The sequence below is a fragment of the Camelus ferus genome, chromosome 15 (assembly GCF_009834535.1).
Source record: "Camelus ferus isolate YT-003-E chromosome 15, BCGSAC_Cfer_1.0, whole genome shotgun sequence".
Classification (NCBI taxonomy): domain Eukaryota; kingdom Metazoa; phylum Chordata; class Mammalia; order Artiodactyla; family Camelidae; genus Camelus; species Camelus ferus.
In genome coordinates this window covers 22,575,171-22,596,837 of record NC_045710.1, presented here as the reverse complement: position 1 = coordinate 22,596,837, position 21,667 = coordinate 22,575,171, and the positions used below count along the sequence as shown (strand labels likewise).

Genomic DNA, 21,667 nt, shown 5'->3' with positions numbered 1-21,667 from the left:
AGTCAGACACAGAAATGAGGCAGCTTCTCCAGGGAACTTCACTGTGAGAGGTAAGAGAGCTTACACTGAATACAGACAACTGTTTTGCAGTGATACTCCTCAGAAAAGATTAAATTCTAAGGGGGATAAAATGTACTACTCCTTTGAGAGGTGACAGAAGGATAATGGCTATAAATAGTAGCTAACATGTATTGAGCCATTACTTTTGTATGAAATACTATCCATGAATTCTCATTACAACTTCATAAGTAAAATACTGTTCTCAACTCCATTGTACAGATAAGGAGACAAGAGGCATTTTCAGCACCTCGCTTTAAGTTTCAGCTACAATAACAGGCTATGTATCAGATTCGGGGTGACGTTAAAATGACATGGGGGCCCGTTAAAAACAGTTGTTGAATTTTGTTTTAAAATTTTGGCAGATCTAGGGAGATAGCTGTCTATTTATTTTGAATATATCTAAGTAGCACATTGGTAGGATATGGCTGTGTTGCCACTTAGGTAATTAAGTTCCATGTATAGGGTTTGTCCGGGTTCTATTAGCTTATGTGCTATGTCCTGTTTTTGGGGTTTGGCAGGACTGTCTGGTGCGTAGGGGGTGGAGCTTGTGGGGGGTAAGGGGGGTTTGTCTAAGCAAGCTAAATACTTGCTTAACAAGTACGTACGTGTATGTGGGTGTATGTGGGTGTAAATTCGAACTATGTCCTGCGACCATTGACTGAATAACACCTTATGGTTGTATGATGCGGGTAAATAATATTCATTAAAGTCCAGCTTCAATTGATTTGACTGCGACGGGGCCTCAGACGGCCATAGCGGAGTCCTTGCAAGTTCCCCCCCCGAAATTATAAAAGTACCAAATGCATGACACCACAGTTATGCCGCGGCATGGGCTGATTAGTCACTAATCCATCGAGATGTCTTATTTAAGAGGAAAGTGTGGGCGATTTTAGGTGAGATGGTCCTGAAGTAAGAACCAGATGCCTGATAAAGTTCCGGTTTAGAAACCCCCACGATTATTACTGTTTTGGTGAGAACTGATGGTTGAATTTTTGTGATTTTTGTTAGCCAGTTGACATATATTGTTAGCTTGAAATTGGCCACAGTGGAAATACTATAACATGAAGATTGGTACGTGCTATGAATTTGGGCCTTTAACCTCAGAGAGCCAGTATGTTCAACGTTTAGCAGCATGGCACCGAAATAGGTTCAAAGAGGTTTAGCAACTTGCCAAGGTTACACAGATGGTAGCAACTGGCAGACGGTATGTGAGGCTCACTACTCATAAGCCCAGTCTTACCACTGTGACCTCCCTGGAGGTCAAGGAACAAGATTACTCGCCTTACTTCATTATCAACGAAAAAAACATTTTGCTGACCAAGGACACTGGGGTTAGGGATGAAGGGCTTTACAGAGCTTTTCTTGAGGCCCTGAAATTCAAGCATTTGGCATCTCCATAACTCAGGATAAGCCCAAAGGAAAAAAATTGCATGACCCTAACTCTCTGGCAACATGATGCTGATGTGCACATTTTATGTAAATAAATAAATGAGTATTTATATTTCCACCCATTCCCCTTAGTGAATTTCATAAAGGAGAACAGTCAAGTCCTCATTCAAAGGATGGGAATGACTGTTACAAAGCAAATTGTGGACGAGCTATTTGTATGGAATGTCCTGAATCACGAAGAAGTAAACGTCATTTGCTGCGAGAAGATTGAGCAGGATGCTGTGAGAGGAATCGTTCACATGATTTTGAAGAAGGGTTCAGAAGCCTGTAACCTCTTTCTGAAATCCCTTGAAAAGTGGAACTACCCTCTGTTTCAGGACTTGCATGGTCTTAGTGAGTATCAGTTTGCTTGTGTCTGTTGTACAGATAGAATAAACCATGAAGATCCAAAACCCCCATGACAGAGCCTTTCCTCCCCTCCCTCCTCATCACACTGGGTAGTGGGCTTTGGTCCTGTTAAGGAATAGCTCAGACACTCTCAGGAATAAAACAACAACAACAACAACAACAACTCCCACTAAATTACTCGATGGGGAGGCCAAATGAGTAACTCCAGGGGCAGGGAATAAATTATTTTTATAATCTGACTTCAAAGCAAACTGGGTGGACAATGAAGGCACTTAAGAAGTCAGTGCAGGGGGGACGGTATAGCTCAGTGGTAGAGTGTGTACTCAGCATGCACAAGGTCCTGGGTTCGATTCCCAGGACCACCATTAAAAGAATATATATATAAAATTACTCTCCCTCAAATAAAATTAAAATGCAGCCAAACAAAAAACTCACAAATGAAATAAAATATAAAAAATAAAAAAACAAGTCAATGCAGTTTTATTATTTCAGGGCTTGACACTTTCTAGGCAGAATTAAATAATACTAGCTAATGGTGACATATTTCATATTTTTATGAAAATGCCTAAAAACTTCCAAAATGACACATGGTGTTCAGACTTAGTTCTTAAGTATTCTCTCTTTCTAAGCAATAATTTAAATTCACTTTAGTTATATTTCTATTATCACCTAATGTGAGAATGTGGACAGTGTGTGTGAAAATAGTAATAAGATGAATTGTACTGTTTAATAAAATAATGATAAAAAAAAGTCAATGCAGTAGTAGTTTTCAACATTCCTTAGTCTGTTTTTTATTTTTTGGGGGGAGGTGGGGAGTTTATCATATTTCTTTATGTATTTTTTAATTAATTTTTTTACTTTACTTTATTTTTTAGTGGAAGTACTGGGGATTGAACCCAGGACCTTGCGCATGCTAAGCATGTACTCTACCACTGAGCTATATCCTCCCCTAACAGTCCTTAGTCTGATGAGGCCCATCTGTGGACAAATGGCCCCCTGACTGTGATTCAAGTACCATGGTAAAGAGTCTGATTGACTAAAGGAGCATGATTCTGCCTTTCATGAAATATTTATGTAGTTCTTATTTCTTCAAATTAGTAAATTATTTCATGATAGATTTTAATTAATGTTTAATTAATGTCATTTCATGACAAGATTTTACGGTTAAGGCTTGATCTGCTACAAGTTACTCCTGACCATCATTCTCAGCCATAGCCCCACTTTTCTCACATAGTTTCCTGAACCCAAACTCTGGCTCCTCTGATTTCCAATCAGCTGCTATAAGATTTGGTGGTGGAAAGGAGGAAACAAGGCAAAGGGGAAGTAGGGCAAAGGGTAACAGGGAAAAGCAGAAGTAAATATTTGGAACCCTTTCTGTGAGCTCAAAAATGAGGAGAGAAATTAAAGTCACCAAGGGAAGGTTCTCAGCATCACTCTCCCTTCATCCTCCTGAACTCTAGGTTCTGGGGAGACACAGAATTTGGTCCTCTTTAACCTCACCTCTTCTCTAACAGGTCTTTTTCATCAAATGTCAGAAGAGGACTTAGATGTTTTGGCTCAGGATTTAAAGGACTTATACCACACTCCATCTTTTCTGAACTTCCATCCCCTGGGTGAAGATATTGACATTATTTTTAATTTGAAAAGAACCTTCACAGAACCGGTTCTGTGGAGGAAGGACCAACATCATCACCGTCTGGAGCAGCTGACCCTGAGTGGCCTGCTGGACACTCTTCAGAGCCCCTGCATCATCGAAGGGGAATCAGGCAAAGGGAAGTCCACTCTGCTGCAGCGAATTGCCATGCTCTGGGCCTCTGGAGAGTGTCAGGCTCTGACCAAGTTCAAATTGGTCTTCTTTCTCCGTCTGAGCAGGGCCCAGGGTGGACTCTTTGAAACCCTATGTGACCAACTCCTGGATATACCTGACACTATCAGGAAGCAGACTTTATGGCCACGCTGCTGAAGCTGCGGCAGAGGGTTCTTTTCCTCCTTGATGGCTACAATGAATTTAAGGCCCAGAACTGCCCAGAAATCAATGCCCTGATAAAGGAAAACCACCGCTTTAAGAACATGGTCATTGTCACCACCACCACGGAGTGCCTGAGGCACATCCGGCAGTTTGGTGCACTGATCGCCGAGGTGGGGGACATGACGGAGGACAGTGCCCAGGCTCTCATCCGGGAAGTGCTGATAAAAGAGCTTGCTGAGGGCTTGTTGCTCCAAATTCAGAAATTCAGGTGCTTGAGGAATCTGATGAAGACCCCTCTCTTTGTGGTCATCACGTGTGCGATCCAGATGGGAGAAAGTGAGTTCCACTCTCACACACAGACCACACTGTTCCGTGCGTTCTATGATCTGCAAATAAATAAAAACAAGCACAAACGTAAAGGGGTGGCTCCCAGTGAAGTTACTCGGAGCCTGGACCACTGTGGAGACCTAGCTCTGGAGGGCGTGTTCTCCCAGAGGTTTGATTTCGAACCAGATGACTTGTCCAGCGTGAACGAGGATGTCCTACTGACAACGGGACTCCTCTGTAAATACACAGCTCAACGGTTCAAGGCAAAGTATAAATTCTTTCATAAATCTTTCCAGGAGTACACAGCAGGGCGCAGACTCAGCAGTTTACTGAACTCTGGAGAGCCAGCGGAGGTGACCAAGGGGAACGGTCACTTACAGAAAATGGTTTCCATTTCAGACATTACATCCAAGTATAGCAGCCTGCTCCTGTACACGTGTGGGTCATCTGACGAGGCCACCAGGGCTGTTCTGAAACACCTTGCGTCAGTGTGTCAACACGGCAGCCTCCTCGGGCTTTCTGTCACCAAGAGGCCTCTCTGGAGGCAGGAGTCTATGCAAAATGTGAAAAGCACCACTGTGCAAGAAACGCTGAAAGACAGAAACATCAATTGCTTTACAGAGTGTGGCATCAATTTATTCCATGAGAGCATGTCCACATCAACCCTGAGGGAAGAATTTGAAGCTTTCTTTCGTGGTAAAAGCTTATATATCAACTCACAGAACATCCCTGATTACTTATTTGACTTCTTTGAAGACCTGCCTAATTGTGCAAGTGCTCTGGACTTCGTAAAACTGGACCTTTACGGGGGAGCTGAAGCTTCGCTGGACAAGGCGGCAGGAGACATAAGCAGGACCCACACTCAAGAGTCCTCAGGAACCTATATTCCCAGCAGGGCTGTGTCTTTGCTCTTCAACTCGAAGCAGGAATTCAAGACCCTGGAGGTCACACTCCGGGATTTCTGCAAGTTGAATAAGCAAGATATAAAATATCTGGAGAAAATATTCAGCTCTGCTGTAAGCCTCAGATTGTGCATTAAGAGATGTGCCGGCATGGCTGGAAGCCTCAGTTCAGTCCTCAGCATCTCTGAGAACATTCATTTCCTCATAGTGGAAGCCAGTCCCCTCACCTTAGAAGACGAGCAGCATATCACATCTGTGACAAACCTGAAAACCTTGAGGATTCATGACCTACAGACTCAACGGCTGCCAGGTATTGTAAATACCAGCAGTTTAAGCTATAATCAAACCTGGCTATTTAATGTGGGAATATGAGTTATCATTTGTTTTGCTTTAAATTTTCTAATGGTTTCTACCAGGTGTCAGGACTTGGAAGGGAGGTGGGAGGGTTGGGGAGAGGGTTCCATTGTCGGGGCAAGGCTGTCAGATTGGGAAGCCCTAGGGAGGATTCTCAGAGCTGAAGCTCTGTGGTCTGTTTGAATAGCTATATGGCGTGTATGGTAAAGAGTGTGTTTGTCTGTGTGTGGGTGTATGTACAGTCGGTTAAGCTTGTCTTCTGTGAACCCTTCCTCTTGTCAGTAACTCCATCTCTACTTAACACTCATTGCTTCCCTGCCAAGTAGCACCCCTCCTGCCTTCAAGCCTGGGAGGAAATCCAGCCTGTAAACTAATCACCTACAGAAACTGGTGGCTAATTGCATCACTGGATTCTCATCTAGGAAGTTGCAGCACATACCCAGCTTCACCCCCACCCCAAGTATCATTCATTTTGAAAGAAGATTTTGGGAAAAGGTTTTGTCTGACATGAAGAAATTTCAGACACATACATGCTGGGTCAATCTTTCTGGGTAAAGGGGAGTTTCCCCAAATTCAAAATGACACTGAAGGTGAGTGGCTGTCTTACCTGTGTAGACCAGCCTTACCTGTGTAGATCAGCCCTGTAGCCCAGAGCAGGGGCTGCTGAGTGGTGTGAAGCTACGGGCTGGCTGGAGCCTTCCTCTACTTGACTGTAATCTGGGATTCATTTTCATCCACAAATAATTTCCCATTCGGCTCTGCCTCCCTTGTCACCCTGTAGAGGACATTTTCTATCATTTTAGGAGCCTAGAATCTTTTGCATAGATAATCTTCGCAACCTCCTACTCAATGCAGGAGTTCCTGCTTTAAGATTCTGGATAGTCACCCAGACGACATTAGACTACTTTCTGTCAGGAAGGTAACCATCTCCTTTTGATGGCTATTCCTTTGTTCTGATCTTGCAAACCAGTCGCTTATGTGCTGAATTTGGCCTCTGTACAATTAAATTTTTTCTTTTTAATATTTGCCAATATTTTAATTTACTTTTTGAGTAATAGAGTCACATAGTTCAAATTATAAAACAACTACGTGAAAAGTCTCCTTCCTTTCCTTCTCCCCTAACCAAAACTCTTCTCCCTGAAGGCGTTGCCACCATTTTGAAATTGGGAGATGTCATGTGAAAATACAGGTTTCTCTTGAAAATTATGGGTTGGCAACTGCAGGCCCACATCCTCCCTTGGTAACAATTGACTAGAGCTTCATGATCTGCTCCTATGCTCTTTGGGCAAGACACATAATCTCCAGTTGGGCATAGAGCCCACCCATTCTACTTCTTGTAATAACATCATTTCCCTGACCCTCTTTTACATTTCAGTTTGTAATCAGCACTTACTTTTTTTATAGCTAGAATCTAGTTCCCTGTCATTTATACCTAAAGTTGGTTTCTATTTTTGCCCTCCAAGTCTCTTCAGCATCCTCCTAGGTCATCTCATTCTATTGCTGAATAGCCATTGTATGGATATACCACAGTGTGTTTATATAGTCACCATTGAAACACATGTAGGTTATTTCTAGTTTGGGCAATTATAAATAGAGCTACTATAAGCATTCTTGTGCAAGTTTTTGTGTGAAAATAAGTTTTCGATTCACTTGGGTAAATACCTAGGAGATTGATTGCTGGGCCATATTACAAGTGCTTGTTTAACTTTTTAAGAAACTTCTAAACTATATTTCACTTTGACAATTTACATTTTCAGTAGCAATATATGAGAATTTTAGTTGCTCTGCATTCTTACTAGCACTTAGTATTCTTTGTGTTTTTCTACTTTTGTCATTTTACACTAAGAAAAAATAAAAATCAGACAATACTGAATGCTGATGAGGATGTGGAGCAACTGGAACTCTGTGTGCAGTGTTACCTCATCAGAGTTGGCTGATAAAAGTTGAAAATTTTTCATGTGCATTTGCCATAGTGGTGAAATGTCTGTTCAAATTTTTATCCATTTTTAATTGGGTCAATTTGTTTTCTTAATGTTCAGTTTTAAGTGTTCTTTATATATTCTGGATATAAGTCCTTTGTCAGATAACTAATTTGAAAATATTTTCTCCCAATCTGTAGCTAATCTTTTCATTCTTTTAACAGTTTCTTTCACAGAACAAAAGTTTTAAATTTTGTTGAAAGTCCTTTTTTTTTATTTTATTTCTTTTTTTCCTTTCCTTTTTTTTTTTTCTTTATGAATCATGGTTTCAGTGTCATATCTAAGAACTCTTTTCATAACCCCAGGTTCATGAAAATTTTTTCCTGTATCTCCTTTTAAAGTTTTATGTTTTACATTTAGATCTAGGATCCATTTTGAGTTAACATTTGTGTGAGGTGTGAAGTTTAGAAAAGGTTCATTTTTCTTCCTTATGAATATCCAGTTGTTTTATTTATTGAAATGACTATTCTTTCATGTTTGAATAGCCTTTGTATCAGAAGTACTGGGGATTGAACCCAGAACCTCACATATGCTAAGTGTGTGATCTACTTCCATTGATCTAACATTTGCCAATACCCTTGTCTATCCCTTGCCAATTCAATTTCTTTAATAGTTATATAGGACTATTCAGGTTACTTATATAATATTGGATGAGTTTTAACAGCTTCTGGCTTTCAAGAAATTGGGCAATTTTATCTATGTTGTCAAATTTATGTGTGTAGATTTGTTCATATTATTCTCTATCCTTTTAACATCTGCAATTTCTGTGATAATATCCTCTTTCATTTCTGATATTGGTAATTTGTTATTCCTCACTTTTTTCTTTGTCAGTCCTACTAGAAATTTATCAATTGCATTGATCTTTTCAAATATAAAGCTTTTAATTTTCATTGATTTTTCCCTATTGTTTATGTTAGCAATTTTTAATTGATTTCTGCCTTTATCTTTATTATTGTATTGCTTCTTCTTGCATTAGGCTTATTTGTTCTTCTCTCTAGTTTCTTAAGTAGTAAGCTTAGGTTATCAATTTGAAACCTTTCCTTATTTCTAACATAAGCATTTAATGCTCTACACCTCCCTTTAAGCACTGTTTTAACTGGAGATTTTGATGCGGTTTATTTTTATTTCTGTATTTTTCAAAATATTGTCTAATTTTTCTTAAGACTTCCCATTTGATCCATGCTTGTTTAGAAGCATGTTGTTTACTTTCCAAGCATTTGGAGATTTCCCAATTATCTTTCTGTTATTGTTTTCCAGTGTAATTCCATTATATTTGGAACACATGCTTTTAGCTAAGGAAGATGTCCATCTCTGACAAAAAATATAGTTTTGTGTGAACTTCATGAGCATTTCTTGCCCATAATGACACCTAAAAATTTTTGATTGGTAATAGGAATCTAGTGAATGATAGCTGAACACAGTCCAATCTCTTTTCTTCTGGCAGGTGGTCTGACTGACAGCTTGGGTAATTTGAAGAACCTTACGAAGCTCATGCTGGATAATGTTAAGATGAATGAGGAAGATGCTATAAAACTAGGTCAGAGTTTTGTTTCTCTAGTATTTCTATTAATATAAGTTTGATAATAAGAACAGTTAAGACTCTTTGACGCTGGCTGTTTCTATACAGGGCAAGTATACCCTTATGTCCTTGTGACTACGTTGGTGTTCCTTGACATTTTCTCCACTCCCATTCCAATCTCTCAGCACCCTTTTATGTAAATTGTACACCCCCAGATTGTAATCCTTTTGGGGACAGAAATCATGATATGTTTTTATCTCCCCAGCTGATTGACTACGTTTATATTTAAAACATAGAAGCAGGATAAAAAAGTTTATGCTGTATTTCATAATTCAATAAAACTTCATAAGTTGAATGAGACACAAGAATGAACGTGGACCATGAAAGCTTCAGGAATACAAGCAAAATGTGATTTATCAAAGGGAGCCAGGCCCTCGAGGACAGGGGGGATTCCCACTGAAGCTGTTTTCCCTCAATGTCCCTACTTTTTAAAATTTTTTTTTGCTCTTTTCTCCCTCCTGTTTGCCCTCAGTTAAATGCTTTCTTATACATTCTTTTTCATTTTGGTTCCTGCCTAAAGACAACCCTATCCTACAATTTAAACATGACTGACATTTTTTCATTATATAGCCTGCATGTGAATATCCAAATTGATTCAATCTTCAATAAACATTTATTGGATGCCTACAAGTTACCCAGAATAGCAGAGCTGGAAGGGGCCTGAGAGCATCTAGTTCAACTCTTATTTTACTGCCAATGGAACCTAGAACAGTTTATTGACTTGCCCAGGGTCTCACCAATTATTACAAAGGGTTCAAAAATACCTATCTGAGACAATCTGATGCTACCATTAAGGAATCAAAGCCTGGGACTGAATAAACCAGTCTAAATTACTATTTATTAAAGAGTTATTGCACAATAGACACTGAACTAAGTACTTTTACATACTTCCTCTTCTTGAATCCTCACAATAGTCCTAACATGTAGGTATAACTATCCCTAAAGCCACAGCTAAAAGACTGAATAACTTGCCCACATTTGCACAATTATTAAGTATGGGATCCAGGAATCAAACTGACTGCAAAATTCATGTTCACAATCTCTAAGCTATGTGTACTCTCATGACAACAATTAACATGTACCTACTGCGTGCCAGGCACCACACTAAGTACATCACATACATTCTCTGCAACCCTCCCACAGTTCTTCAAGGTAGATAGTATTAAAACAATATATTTTTTTCTATAGGTAAGAGTACCATCAAGATAAGGAAATATTTTAATTACACAAAGATATGCCTAGTCAATCTTAAACTCCACATCAGCTTTAGACCTAAGAACAAGGAACATTTCAGAATGTTTTCAATTGTATTTTTGACATAAATTCCACCTCATTAAACATGCTGCATTGGATGTCGTTTTCATCGTAAAGCATCAGGGAGGCCACATATCTTACAGTCACAAGCAGGATTCTACACTAGAAGCACACTAAGGAATGGAAATTCCTGAGCTGCCCCTCTGAATTCAGCTTCCATTCCTCCTAAGATTATTGAGGGGATTAAAGGGAGAGTGCTCATTCAGAAAACTTCATTCTATGAAAAAAGTATGGTAAAGATATATGTTGATACCCATTAAAATTCTACACATATACTATAGTTTTTTTTTTCATGTTACTAAGAGAATGGCCTGCTAAGCGAAATTTGTATGGTCCAGGAGACTGGAAAGTGATCATTGAAAGAAAAACAACTCTCCTTGGATTTTCATAGCTCAAGTTCTCTACAGAAAGAGCATGGCAAGGTCTCTGTGCAATTGTTTTTTATCTTCTTTCAGCCCATTAATCTGCAGTTATATCAAATTAACTTGGTGTCCTAATGCATTTCCTTTCCATCTATTTGCAGCTGAAGGCCTGACAAACATGAAGAAGATGTGTTTACTTCGTTTGACCCATTTGTCTGATATTGGGGAAGGAATGGATTACATAGTCAAGTCTCTGTCAGCTGAACCCTGTGACCTTAAAGAAATCCAATTAGTCTCCTGCTGCCTGTCGGGAAATGCTGTGAAAATTCTAGGTAACTGCTGCGTGCATTTACTGAATGAAAACAGTGTGAGAGAATATATGATACTTTTATACTAAGGCCCTGCTAAGTCTCTCAAATGGAGATTTAATTTTTAGAGAAACAGGAAAAGATAATAAAGACTTCTATGTAATATCTAGCCTGTTTTTAATAATCTTCTGTATGATTGAATGAAAATTTCTTATAGATGACTGACAGGAAACAATCTCAGGATAAGTGAAGATGTTATAATTTTAAGAGAAGGTAAAGAGGAAGAAAATAAGAAATTGGTGTGTGAAACTTGACACGTGTCCTGTTATATAATAACTGCTTTATGAAAATTTGAACAAATGGATAAATAAATGATTGAGAAGCAGAGAGAGAAAGTTCCCTTAAATGTTCTCAGGCCTTCCAGTTCTCACCTATTGCCCTGTTAAGGTGGAGTTGGTACATTAATATAAGAGTTGAGTCTTTTGAGTTCCTAAATGGTACATATACCAAATATGGAGAAACCTTTGCATATTTCTGGATAAACTGGATATGTTCAATTCACATATTTTTTAAATTTAGATTTTGGAAAAAAAAAAGATAATCTAGCCCTTTTAAAACAGAATACAACATAGCTAGGAGTCTGTAAGGTTTACTAAGGAAATCATTTGTATATTAACATAAACCAAAAGCTAGAGAAACCCATGATTGGAAAAGGCCAGACAAACACTGGGGGCATGAGAATGATGAGCATACTACTTTACTTCTCTAATTGTCCTGAAGAGAGATAGGTTTAGAACTGAAAATACCAATTGTACCCTTTTTAAGAGGAGTTCTGTGGGGTTTTTTAAAGCACCAAACCCCAGGAGTTTTATTCTAAGAAAACCCCAGAACCCTTTACTCTAAGAAAAGGGTTCATATGATTGATTAAAAATAACAATAGCTAATATTATAACAAGAGTATGTACTCATTAAAAAATTATTTTTAAAGAAGCTTTTTTTCTAATCAGTCTTGATAGGAAAAACTTCAAATAGATTAAACAACCATGATGAATATCTGTAATGAAGAAAAGAATTAAGCAGTTCTTAGCCAGAGTGATAGCATTTTATAATTAACGTTTGCATGTAAAATAGTTTTCCAAATTTTTTACCTCAAAATATTTGTGTCTTTGTCATTAAAATACATCTCTTGTAGATAGCATGGAGTTGGATCTTGCTTTTAAAAAATCTAATCCTATTAATCTGTCTTTTAATTCGAGTGTTTGATCTATTTACATTTAATGTAATTATATATTGATTAGGTTTCCATCTGCCATTTTGCTATTTGTTTTCTATTTTTCTCATCTGTCTTTTTTTTTTTTTTTTTTTACTTTCTAAGTTTTTATTATTAGCATCACAACCATGACATTAACAAAATCATCTAAACCGAAGTACACAGAGAAGAGCTTATCTCACCTGTTTTTGGTTCCTTTGTTTCTCCCACATGATAAGGGCATTTTAGAATTGGAAGAAACCTTACAGTTTATTTAGTTCCACTTCCACATTCTAAAGATGAGGCTTAAAGAAACAAAGTGACTTTCCTAAAGTGACATAACAACTGTATTCCAGGCTACTTTAGGTTTTTTGTGAATTGAAGGTTATTAGTCAGAACTAAAGAACAGGAAACAGCTGTTCATCTTTCATCCTCATGGCAACTGGGGGTTAAACCTACCCAGATACCTTTTGGAATAATTAAATCAATCAAGTCAAATAATGGTTTGTATACTATCAAGAAAGAAGGCAAGGACTCAGAATTCTTCTAATGATATTTTAAATGCAGATACAGTTTCCTGAAAAGTCTTTTTGTTTTGGATTAATTTTTTCCCCCAGCTCAGAATCTTCACAACTTGGCCAAACTGAGCATTCTTGATTTATCTGAAAATCACCTGGAAAAGCATGGAAATGAAGCTCTTCATGAACTGAGTAAGATTGACAATTTAGCCAAAATCAAATACTCAAATAGTCAGAAAAGCGTACCCTGATCCCTGAGGTTTCTTTTACTAGGTGAACCTCACATAAGTCATTTAGCTCTTTCTTAAACTGCCCTTAAGGCACACTGGCCCATGGCTTCTGAGTTACCAGTTTTCACGTACTTACTGTACCTGAGGCTCCCATCTCCTTGCCATCTCCGAGGGAGCTAATGTCTGAGAGTAAGTGATATTGAAGACAAATTTGCTTATGGAGTTAATGATAAGATTTTTAAGGTGTGATAATGATACTGTGATTATGTGAGAATTTAAAAACCTGATATTTACTTTCTGTGATTTGCTTCAAAATAGTATAGAAGGAAATGAATTCAATGAGGATGAAGCAAGATTTTCCATGATTTGATGTTTGTGGAAAGTTGGCTTATTAGTATATACAGTTTCACTATACTGTTCTGTATATTTGTATATTCTTGAAACTTTCCATAAAAATATCAACAAAAAACCAGGTAAATTCTTACTGAACATTAAGTAGGCTGCAGAGATAAAGATCATTCCTCCCACATCTCTTCATCCTTCATCAGTTTTGAGGTGGATCCAATTGTTGAACTGCCCTCTGGTTCTTCAAGTTGACAGGCTGCCCATCTTGGAAGAGCTAACTGTTCTGATGCTGCCGTGGTGGTGTGATGTACGAATCAGCCTGACCAGGCTGTTGGAGCAACTGGAGGGAGCCTCTCAGCTCATCAAGCTTGGGCTGAAAAACTGGAGACTCACAGATGCAGAGATTAGAATTCTAGGTGGGTACACACACAGAGACAAGAGGAAAGAAGTTAGCCCTTACTAAGTTCTTCAGTTAGCTTGCTGTATTTAATTACTTACTTATTTAGTTATTTACCACCTTGATTTATTTATTTGTCTCCTCTTTTTTAATACAAGTATATTGAAAGAGTTTTCACACATCTTAAGGAGGAAAATGATTTAAAACACTGGCCTGCCTTCAGGTTTGCAAGCATTTCACCTACAGTGTTTAAAGGAAAAATGTTCACGTTATCTGACAAGGTGTATTATGTTAGGAATTGCTCTTCCTAGTTTTTACTATCTGAAATTCAGCAATGCCTCTCCAATCTTGGGAAATATTTTTAAGTCACCTGTTGGATATTCATAAAATGTAGAGGTAAGTGCCACTTTACCTAAATGGGGTCTCAGAATATCTTCAAGTAGCTGTGATATAATCCAGGAGCAGAGACACATAAATGACTGAAGATACCTCTAGCCTCAGGCAGTTGATAAAGGATTCTCCTGCTCTCTGTATTAGTTATCAATGTCTGTGTAACAGATTACCCCAAAACTTAGTGGCTTAAAACAACTACAAACATTATCTCAAGTTTCTGTGGGTCAGGAATTTGGGAGTGGCTTAGCTGTGTGGTCCTGGCTTAGGCTCTGCTATGAGGTTGCAGTTTTGATGTTGACTGGGGCTGCTTGGGACCTGCTTCCAAGGTGGTTTCTCACTTGGTTGACAGGTTAATGATGGCTGTTGACTGGAGGTCTCAGTTTCTCCTCCCTGGACCTCTCCATAGACTGCTTGCATGTTCTTACAACATGCAGCTCACTTCCTGCAGAGCAAGAGATTCAAGAGAAAATCAGTTAGAAGTTGCAGTATCTCTTATGACTTAGCCTTGGAAGATCACTTCCGGTCATCTGTGCTGTGTCCTGTGACCTGGGTAGGTCAGCTCTATCCAGTGTGGAAGGGGACAACACAGGGGAGTGAATAGTAGGAGGTGAGGATCATAGGAGCCACCTTGAAGGCTGACTACCATACCACCTAAGGCAAAGGATTGGTGAAAACAGCCTTGACTGCCTTCATTTCCCTCACAAATTGTCTAGAATATATTTGTAGTATACATATCATAAAGCTTATCATTTTAGCCATTTTTAGTCTACAGTTTTGTGGCATTAAGTACATTCACATTCTTATGCAACTACCATTGCCATCCATCTCCAGAGTTTTTTAATTTCCCCAATTGAAACTCTGTACCCATCAAACACTAACTCCCCTCTTTTAAAAACCTTCTCTCTTAGAGATGCATATCTCTTTAAGTCTTTAGGCTGTCTAAAGGTTTTTACTTCCTTAGTAGTGTTCCAAGTTCTGGATCTTTCCTTCCCTTAATTTCTAACTCCACTTTCAACTCTTCTACCTGCTCCCTTAACCCATCAAATCATATCATCCTGGGTGTCATTCTTTCAGGCCCCTCTTCTCTTCCAGGTGATACTGGAAGCAGGTGGCTTCTATGACAGATGAATTAATTAGCTAACAAATAATCTCTCTTAGGTAACCTCATACTTGGTTGGAAAGCATATGGCTTTTCAAGGAGGCTCTTGGGGTGTGTAGAATTAGAATTACAGGTGGGGAGGCATTTTTAGGTAGAGATCTTTTATCATCTTTCAAACCTTTAAGTAGGTAGCTGCCTAATTTGCCCACTTCTGAGGCTGGCTATTGAGACCAGAAGAGATGGTGTGTTTATTAAGAACTAAGCTAGGCAGTAATTTGCCACTTCACTTTAATAGTCTAGGGCTGACTTTCTGAAATTTAGCTGTACTGATATGCCCCTAAATGCAAGTGAAAAAATGACAAAATGAACAACTCAATAGTAGTAACTAATTTATTCTCAAAGTGTTTTTAAAAAGAATTTGTGGAATTACCATTATATCCATAATAAAAGATAACATTATTATCCCTGTTTTATAAGGAAAGCAGAGATACAAGAAGGTTGTTATACTAAAGCAGGGGAAAAGGTTGGAGACAGAGAGGAAGAGCTGATGAAAGGAGGGAGAGAGTGTAGGTGCTGACATGGCTCTCCTGCACCCATTTCCTCCACCTCCCAGAGGTATAAAAAGTAGTGTGCTTGGGTTTGAGGCATAAGCTGAAGAGTGAGAGCCAAGCATGCTCTGCCTTTGGTCTCTAGCCAGGAGATGAGACTGCTATCTGTCAGGCCCCTCTAGAGGCTCCATCTTTATGAAGTGGTTAGGTGCCTTGGTTTTGGAGTCAGACAGACCTGCCCATCCCTCCCACTTGATAGATGCATGGCCAGCAGCAACTTAGTTAAGGTGTCTGAGCCTCAGAGGCACCCATGTATATATATTTTGGTGAACATATGGCCACATTTCTGCTGGGTATCTACGTGGGAGTGGGTTTGGATTACAGGTAAAGATTATAGGTAAGCATATGTTCAGCTTATATGTCAGTCTTCCAATGTTCTTGTATCCAATTCAGGTTTTAAAAAACAGTGGTTTTCATTATTACACACAGATAGTACTTTATTTTTATTAGAGCAGTTACCATTTTAATTCAGAGAATGTGTTCATATATCTACCTGCCTCACTAAACTGTGAAGTCTTTGAGAAAAGGGCCCAGGCCATTAAACTTGGTATTTAGTATATATCCCACAGTGGATGTGCAATAAATACTTGTTTTTATGGATGAACAAATGAACTTACAGAACTTACACAATTTGCCATGAAATATAGGGTTCTTAGAACCTCAGGCTTTGTTATAGTAAATGCTATTTTCTTATACACAAAATCATCTAAAAATTCTAAAATATACTTTGCTACAATTTGACAGCCTCTTTATACTATCCAAACCAACCAACTGTTCAAGCCTCTAGCATAAGTTTCCTGGCTTTGGCCCACAATACCTCTCCTGGATCAGGCCTGGCTTTGGGATTCCCATCCCCATTTAGTGAATGAGATGCAATATGCCTTGGGATGGGATAATAAAATGCAAACTGATAACAAGAGATGGGGAGTCTAATGAAATAAAGGCTACATAGGAAGAAGTAGGGAGGAAATGTCACAGGATGGGCAGTATTTAATGAGGTATAGGGTAGGTGAGATGCACTGAAGACATACGGAGTATTTTGAGAAAAGTATCTTTTTACCAAAGGTTTTAGACACCCCCTTATCCTAACTGAAACCTGGCTCTCCCCTACAGCTCTTGTAAGTAGTCACTTTTTATTCTCTTGATTATCATGCCTCTCAGAGTCCAAAGGCAAGGTGAGGTTCTCTTTGAGTCTAACTGCCCTTCCAGTCCACTCCTTCTCCAACCCCATTAAGGAATCCTGCTTCTGTGAGGCTTAGGCCATTTAACTGGACTACAGTTTGTCCTCTCTCATTGCTATGAACTATGAATTTCTTGTCACCTTTTCTTATTCACTGAATCTATGGCAACTGTCTTACAGAATTTCTCACCCCCTAACTCTGATCATCAGCCTAGGAGACTTCACTTCTTATGGGACACTACTCAGCCAACACTCAGGAGCTTCCTCTTTGGTCCTTCCCTTCCATTCTCCTTCACACATCTACTCTGTGAGCATAAAATCAACAGATCATGAAAATTCAGTTAAAAGTGTTCTAAGATATTAAATTCAGATAATCCATTCTCAAACAACAACCTTCTACATTTCCATCTTAGTTACTCAATGACGCCTTATCATCAGTTCATTTTACATCATTGGGACTTCCAATTCATTGAGCCCACTGTTACTTACCTATTTAATAGTCCCTGTCTCTCTTGACTTCCCTTCCCACCTGGTTTAAATTCCATCCTTTATCCTTGCAAAGATTCTTATCACAATAGCTGAGAGTCTTATGGCCCACAGTATTATGAGTCAGTTTAGGCAATGACATTTAGTGATGCATGTGTGTGATAGATGCAGTAATGAAATGAAGTGTAATGAGAGACGAAGTTTTGAATTAAAGAAAGACTACTTAATGAGCTGCAGGGAGAAAATGAGATGTGGAGGTGAGGTATGATACTAGATACAGTGGTTGAGGTGTATTCTGCTGGCAAAACTCTAAACCAAATCCAAGTTAAGGATTGTCTTTAACTTTCAACTTTTCCTGTACCCACACTCAAGCTACTGGGGAAAATCATACAAATTGGCAGATAGGTATACTACAAGTTTATCATGACAAATTTCAACAAGAATATCTGAACCAAATGGTAAGAAAACCATTTATATATTGAAACTTGTGGCATGCAGGAAAAGCAAGGCTTAAATAAAATTCTTACAGTCTTAGATATTTACATTAGAAAAGAAGAAAGGCTTAATGTTTCTAATTTAAGAAGGCAGAAAAATAAGAGTAAACCCCACAATAATAAACATAGCATAGATCATAGATCAATGAAATAGAAAATAAAAATACAAGAAAAGTGATTAGTAAAGCTTAAAGTTAGTTCTTTAAAAAGAGTAACAAAATAGATAAAAGTTAAGCAGGACTGATCAAGAAAAAACAGAATGACATAAATAATCTCATTAATCAAATGGAGACATAAGCACATGAATGTTGGTAGTAGCTTTGTTCATTACTGCCAAATCATATATCTGAAAAGGGACTACTATCTAGAATAGATAAAGAACTCTTACAACACATTGTTAAAAAGAGAACTCAATGTTTTAAAAAGGCAAAGGATCTGAATACGCATTTCTCCAAAGAAGATATGTAAGTGGCCAATAAATACCAGAAGAGATGCTTAACATCATCAGCCAGCAGGGAAACGCAATTCAAAGCCACAGTGAAATGCTTCTTGCCACAAACTAGGATGGTTATAATAAGAAAGACAGATAATAACAAGTGTTGACAAGGACATAGAGAAATCAGAACCCTCATATGCTGGTGGTTGGAACATAAAATGATGGAGCTGCTTAGGAAAACATTCTGGCACCTCTTCAAATGGTTAAACATACAGTTACCAATTCTACCCTGAGGTCCCCAAGAGAAATGAGAATGTATGTCTATACCAAAACTTGTACAGCAATGTTCGCATGTTTAATAGTCCCAAAATGGAAACAACCCAAATGTCCATCACTACTGAGTGGATAAACAACATGTAGTATATCCATACAATGGAGTATTATTCAGCCATAAAAAGGAATGAAATAGTAGGACATGCTACAACATGGATGAATCCTGAAAGAAACCAGTGAAAGAAACCAGTGACAAAAGACCAGTTACTGTATGATTCCACTTACATCAAATGTCCAAAATAGGCAAATCTATATAGTGACAGAAAGTGGGTTAATGGCTGCCAGTGTCAAGGATAGGATGGGAATGACTGCTAATGACTGCAGAGGTTTTTCTTTTCAGAGGCGGGTGGTGATTAAAATGTTCTGGAATTAGTAGTGCACATCTTTGTGAATATACTAAAAACCACTATAGTGTATGCTTTAAAAGGGTGAATTTTATGGTATGTGTATTATATCTCAAAAAAAGAATAAAAGTATATACCAAGTAATGTATTTTTTAGACATACAGTACTTGTCAAAATCATAAATATTTTTAAATATATAAGAATGATTTAAAAAAAGAATGATAAACTCTATATCAGAAGAGTAGTTTCTTATGGTCAGGAGCGGGCAGATGTGTGAAACAGGATGATACCACATTTTGGTAGATCTAAGTTTTTGCTCATGTTCTTGTTTTCAGGATAAGTGATAGATTCATGAGTCAGTGGGTGAAATTAGTGATCTACCCAATTCTGAATACTGGAGGTCTATTAAAACAATAAACACAATTTCTCTTAACTTTTCCCGGCAATCGTACTGTGCCTCTATGTGCAGCACTCTACACAAAAGATTTCAAACTTTATTCTCCTCAATCCACCATTCTTCCACTATTTCGCAGTGGATGTGCTATTTTCCCCTCTCTTTCTCCTGTTACATGATAGTAGGTCTCTCCCCTCCTACCTAAGGACAGTCTCTGTGCTGTAGCTGTGCTTGAGATCCCAATGCTGCCCTCATTCCTGTTCAAGGACATCATTTCATCAGTTATGTTCTGTTACTGGTTCTTTCCTATCAGTTTTTAAAGATGCTAAATTTCTCACATTTTAAATAAAACTCTCCCTCAATCTTATCTTTCTCCTATGGCTATCTTTCTCTCTCTCCCCTGCTTCAAAACAAAATTTTATGTACCGTCAGTACATCTCAACTTCCTGATGATCCTCTGCTTTTCACTCATTCCAGCTGACTCTCTACAGCTGCATGTGGCTTAATTCAATGGACATTTTCCAGAGTGTTAGACTTACCTCTGTAAAAGTTGACACTGATCACTCCCTCCTTTTCAAAATGTTCTCTTGACTTTCATGCTACCTTAATTACTTCTCAGGCTCCTTTGCAGTGGCAATTCCTCTACACAGATGTTAAATGATCCCAATTTTTCTTAGAGCTCGGTCCTAGGCTCTCTGCTCTTCGTCCTTGGAGATTACATTCAACCTTAAAGCTTTAATTCCCATTTAAAAATTCTGACTCCCCAGATTTTGTTTCCAGTCCAACAGCAATCTGAGAGTGCCAAATGGAAATTGTTGCTAGCTCAGGGATCTATTTCACCTGTTCTAACTTAACCCTTTTTAAAATGTCTTTCAATTTAAATGTTTGAGGTTGAACTCTATTATCCAGCATGTTCTCAAAAAGACAGCCATCACACCTGAACTCCATTAACCAGTTTGTTCTCAAAAAAAGAACCACCAGATCATACTCCTGTTCTAGAAGCTCAGTGGTAAATCCTGGGCCCATTCTACCACATGGATCTTGATATTATATTTTTCTTTTCCAAGTGCTCTTTCTTATTTTCTAATGGTATTTTTTTTTAAATTGGCATCTTATTTTTGTTGGGTTAGATGCAGAAACTTTTTAGGGTCTCTAAAAAAAAAAAAACCCAAGTGTTTGAAATTTGTTTTTCCTGTTCCCTATGTTGCCTCATTTCTTGGAAGCTTTTTGTTTGGCTTTTGGTCTCTGTCTTCCTTGTTGGAGGCTGTTCTCAAATGTCTGGTATTCCTGTACTGTTCTCTTCACATTGTAGAGTGAGGCACAAGTTGACAGGAAGCTCCATGCTCCAGAGGAAGGGGGTTAGGTTCACTGTGGGTGGTCAGGAAAGCAAAATGGCTCTCCCTTTGTAGGGCCTTTCCTTGGAGGCAGCTCAGCTTCTGAGAAGAATCCTGTCTTGTTCCTGGACTTGCTAAGTCCAACTGCCAATGTTTTGAGAACAAAGGGGGGTTGGAAGGCCTCCTGCCCTTTGCGTGCTCCCACGGCACTCTGACCTACCACAGCACTTATCACCCACCTAATTACTTTATAATGTATGTTTTCACACTATATTGTAAGCCCAATGAGACAGTACCATGTCTGTCCTTTTCACATATTCCCAGCACCCAGCACAATCCGTGGTACACAGCAGGCACTCAAAAATGCTTGCTGGATGAATAAATGGTAAACCAAGTTCAGGCTCAGGGGATCCACAAGGTGGTCTCTGGCAATATTAGAGTTTTGTTTAAGATGTAGGAACCCTTTGATGATCAGAATCCTTCTACCTAGTGGATCTGAGATTCTGCCTGGAATCTGGATCAAGCCACTTGCAATCTCTACAGCCCACTTACAGCCAACAGCTCTAAATGCCACAGATTTATCTTCTCTCATTAGTCTGCTCCTCATGATGACAAAAACACTGCAGGTTAAATGAACAAAACCCATGACCTTAATTATGGGTTATGTTGCTTGTTCTTGGTTCCTGTGCTCACACATATTCTAATAATTATCCAAGAAGCTTTCTTACCAATACAGTTCTTTCAGCATAGCAGATAGCCTGTATAAATAGCTCACCCTCTGACAGTAGAATGGGCTTTAAATCTTCTCTGTTAAGTTCCTTTCAGGTGGTGAAATCTGTTCTGCTAGTCGGGGAGGAGAAATGAAGTTGCTCTTTG

At 38.6% G+C, this 21,667-nt stretch overlaps 1 protein-coding gene and 1 long non-coding RNA gene across 2 annotated transcripts in view; one reads left to right on the top strand and one right to left on the bottom strand.

The window, feature by feature from the left end:
* NLRC4 (NLR family CARD domain containing 4) overlaps positions 1-21,667 on the top strand; it is a 32,420-nt gene that overhangs the window by 9,437 nt on the left and 1,316 nt on the right. Inside the window, 7 exon segments of the mRNA XM_006184607.3 lie at positions 1,582-1,842; positions 3,372-3,797; positions 3,800-5,365; positions 8,833-8,925; positions 10,805-10,975; positions 12,818-12,910; positions 13,542-13,709. Of these exon segments, the coding sequence (XP_006184669.2) occupies positions 1,582-1,842; positions 3,372-3,797; positions 3,800-5,365; positions 8,833-8,925; positions 10,805-10,975; positions 12,818-12,910; positions 13,542-13,709 (2,778 nt within the window).
* On the bottom strand, positions 4,980-13,569 carry LOC106729600. Its single transcript, XR_004326225.1, has 3 exons — positions 13,434-13,569; positions 6,036-6,184; positions 4,980-5,114 (listed from the first exon to the last, which is right to left on the bottom strand). It is a non-coding gene; the product is annotated as an uncharacterized LOC106729600 (long non-coding RNA).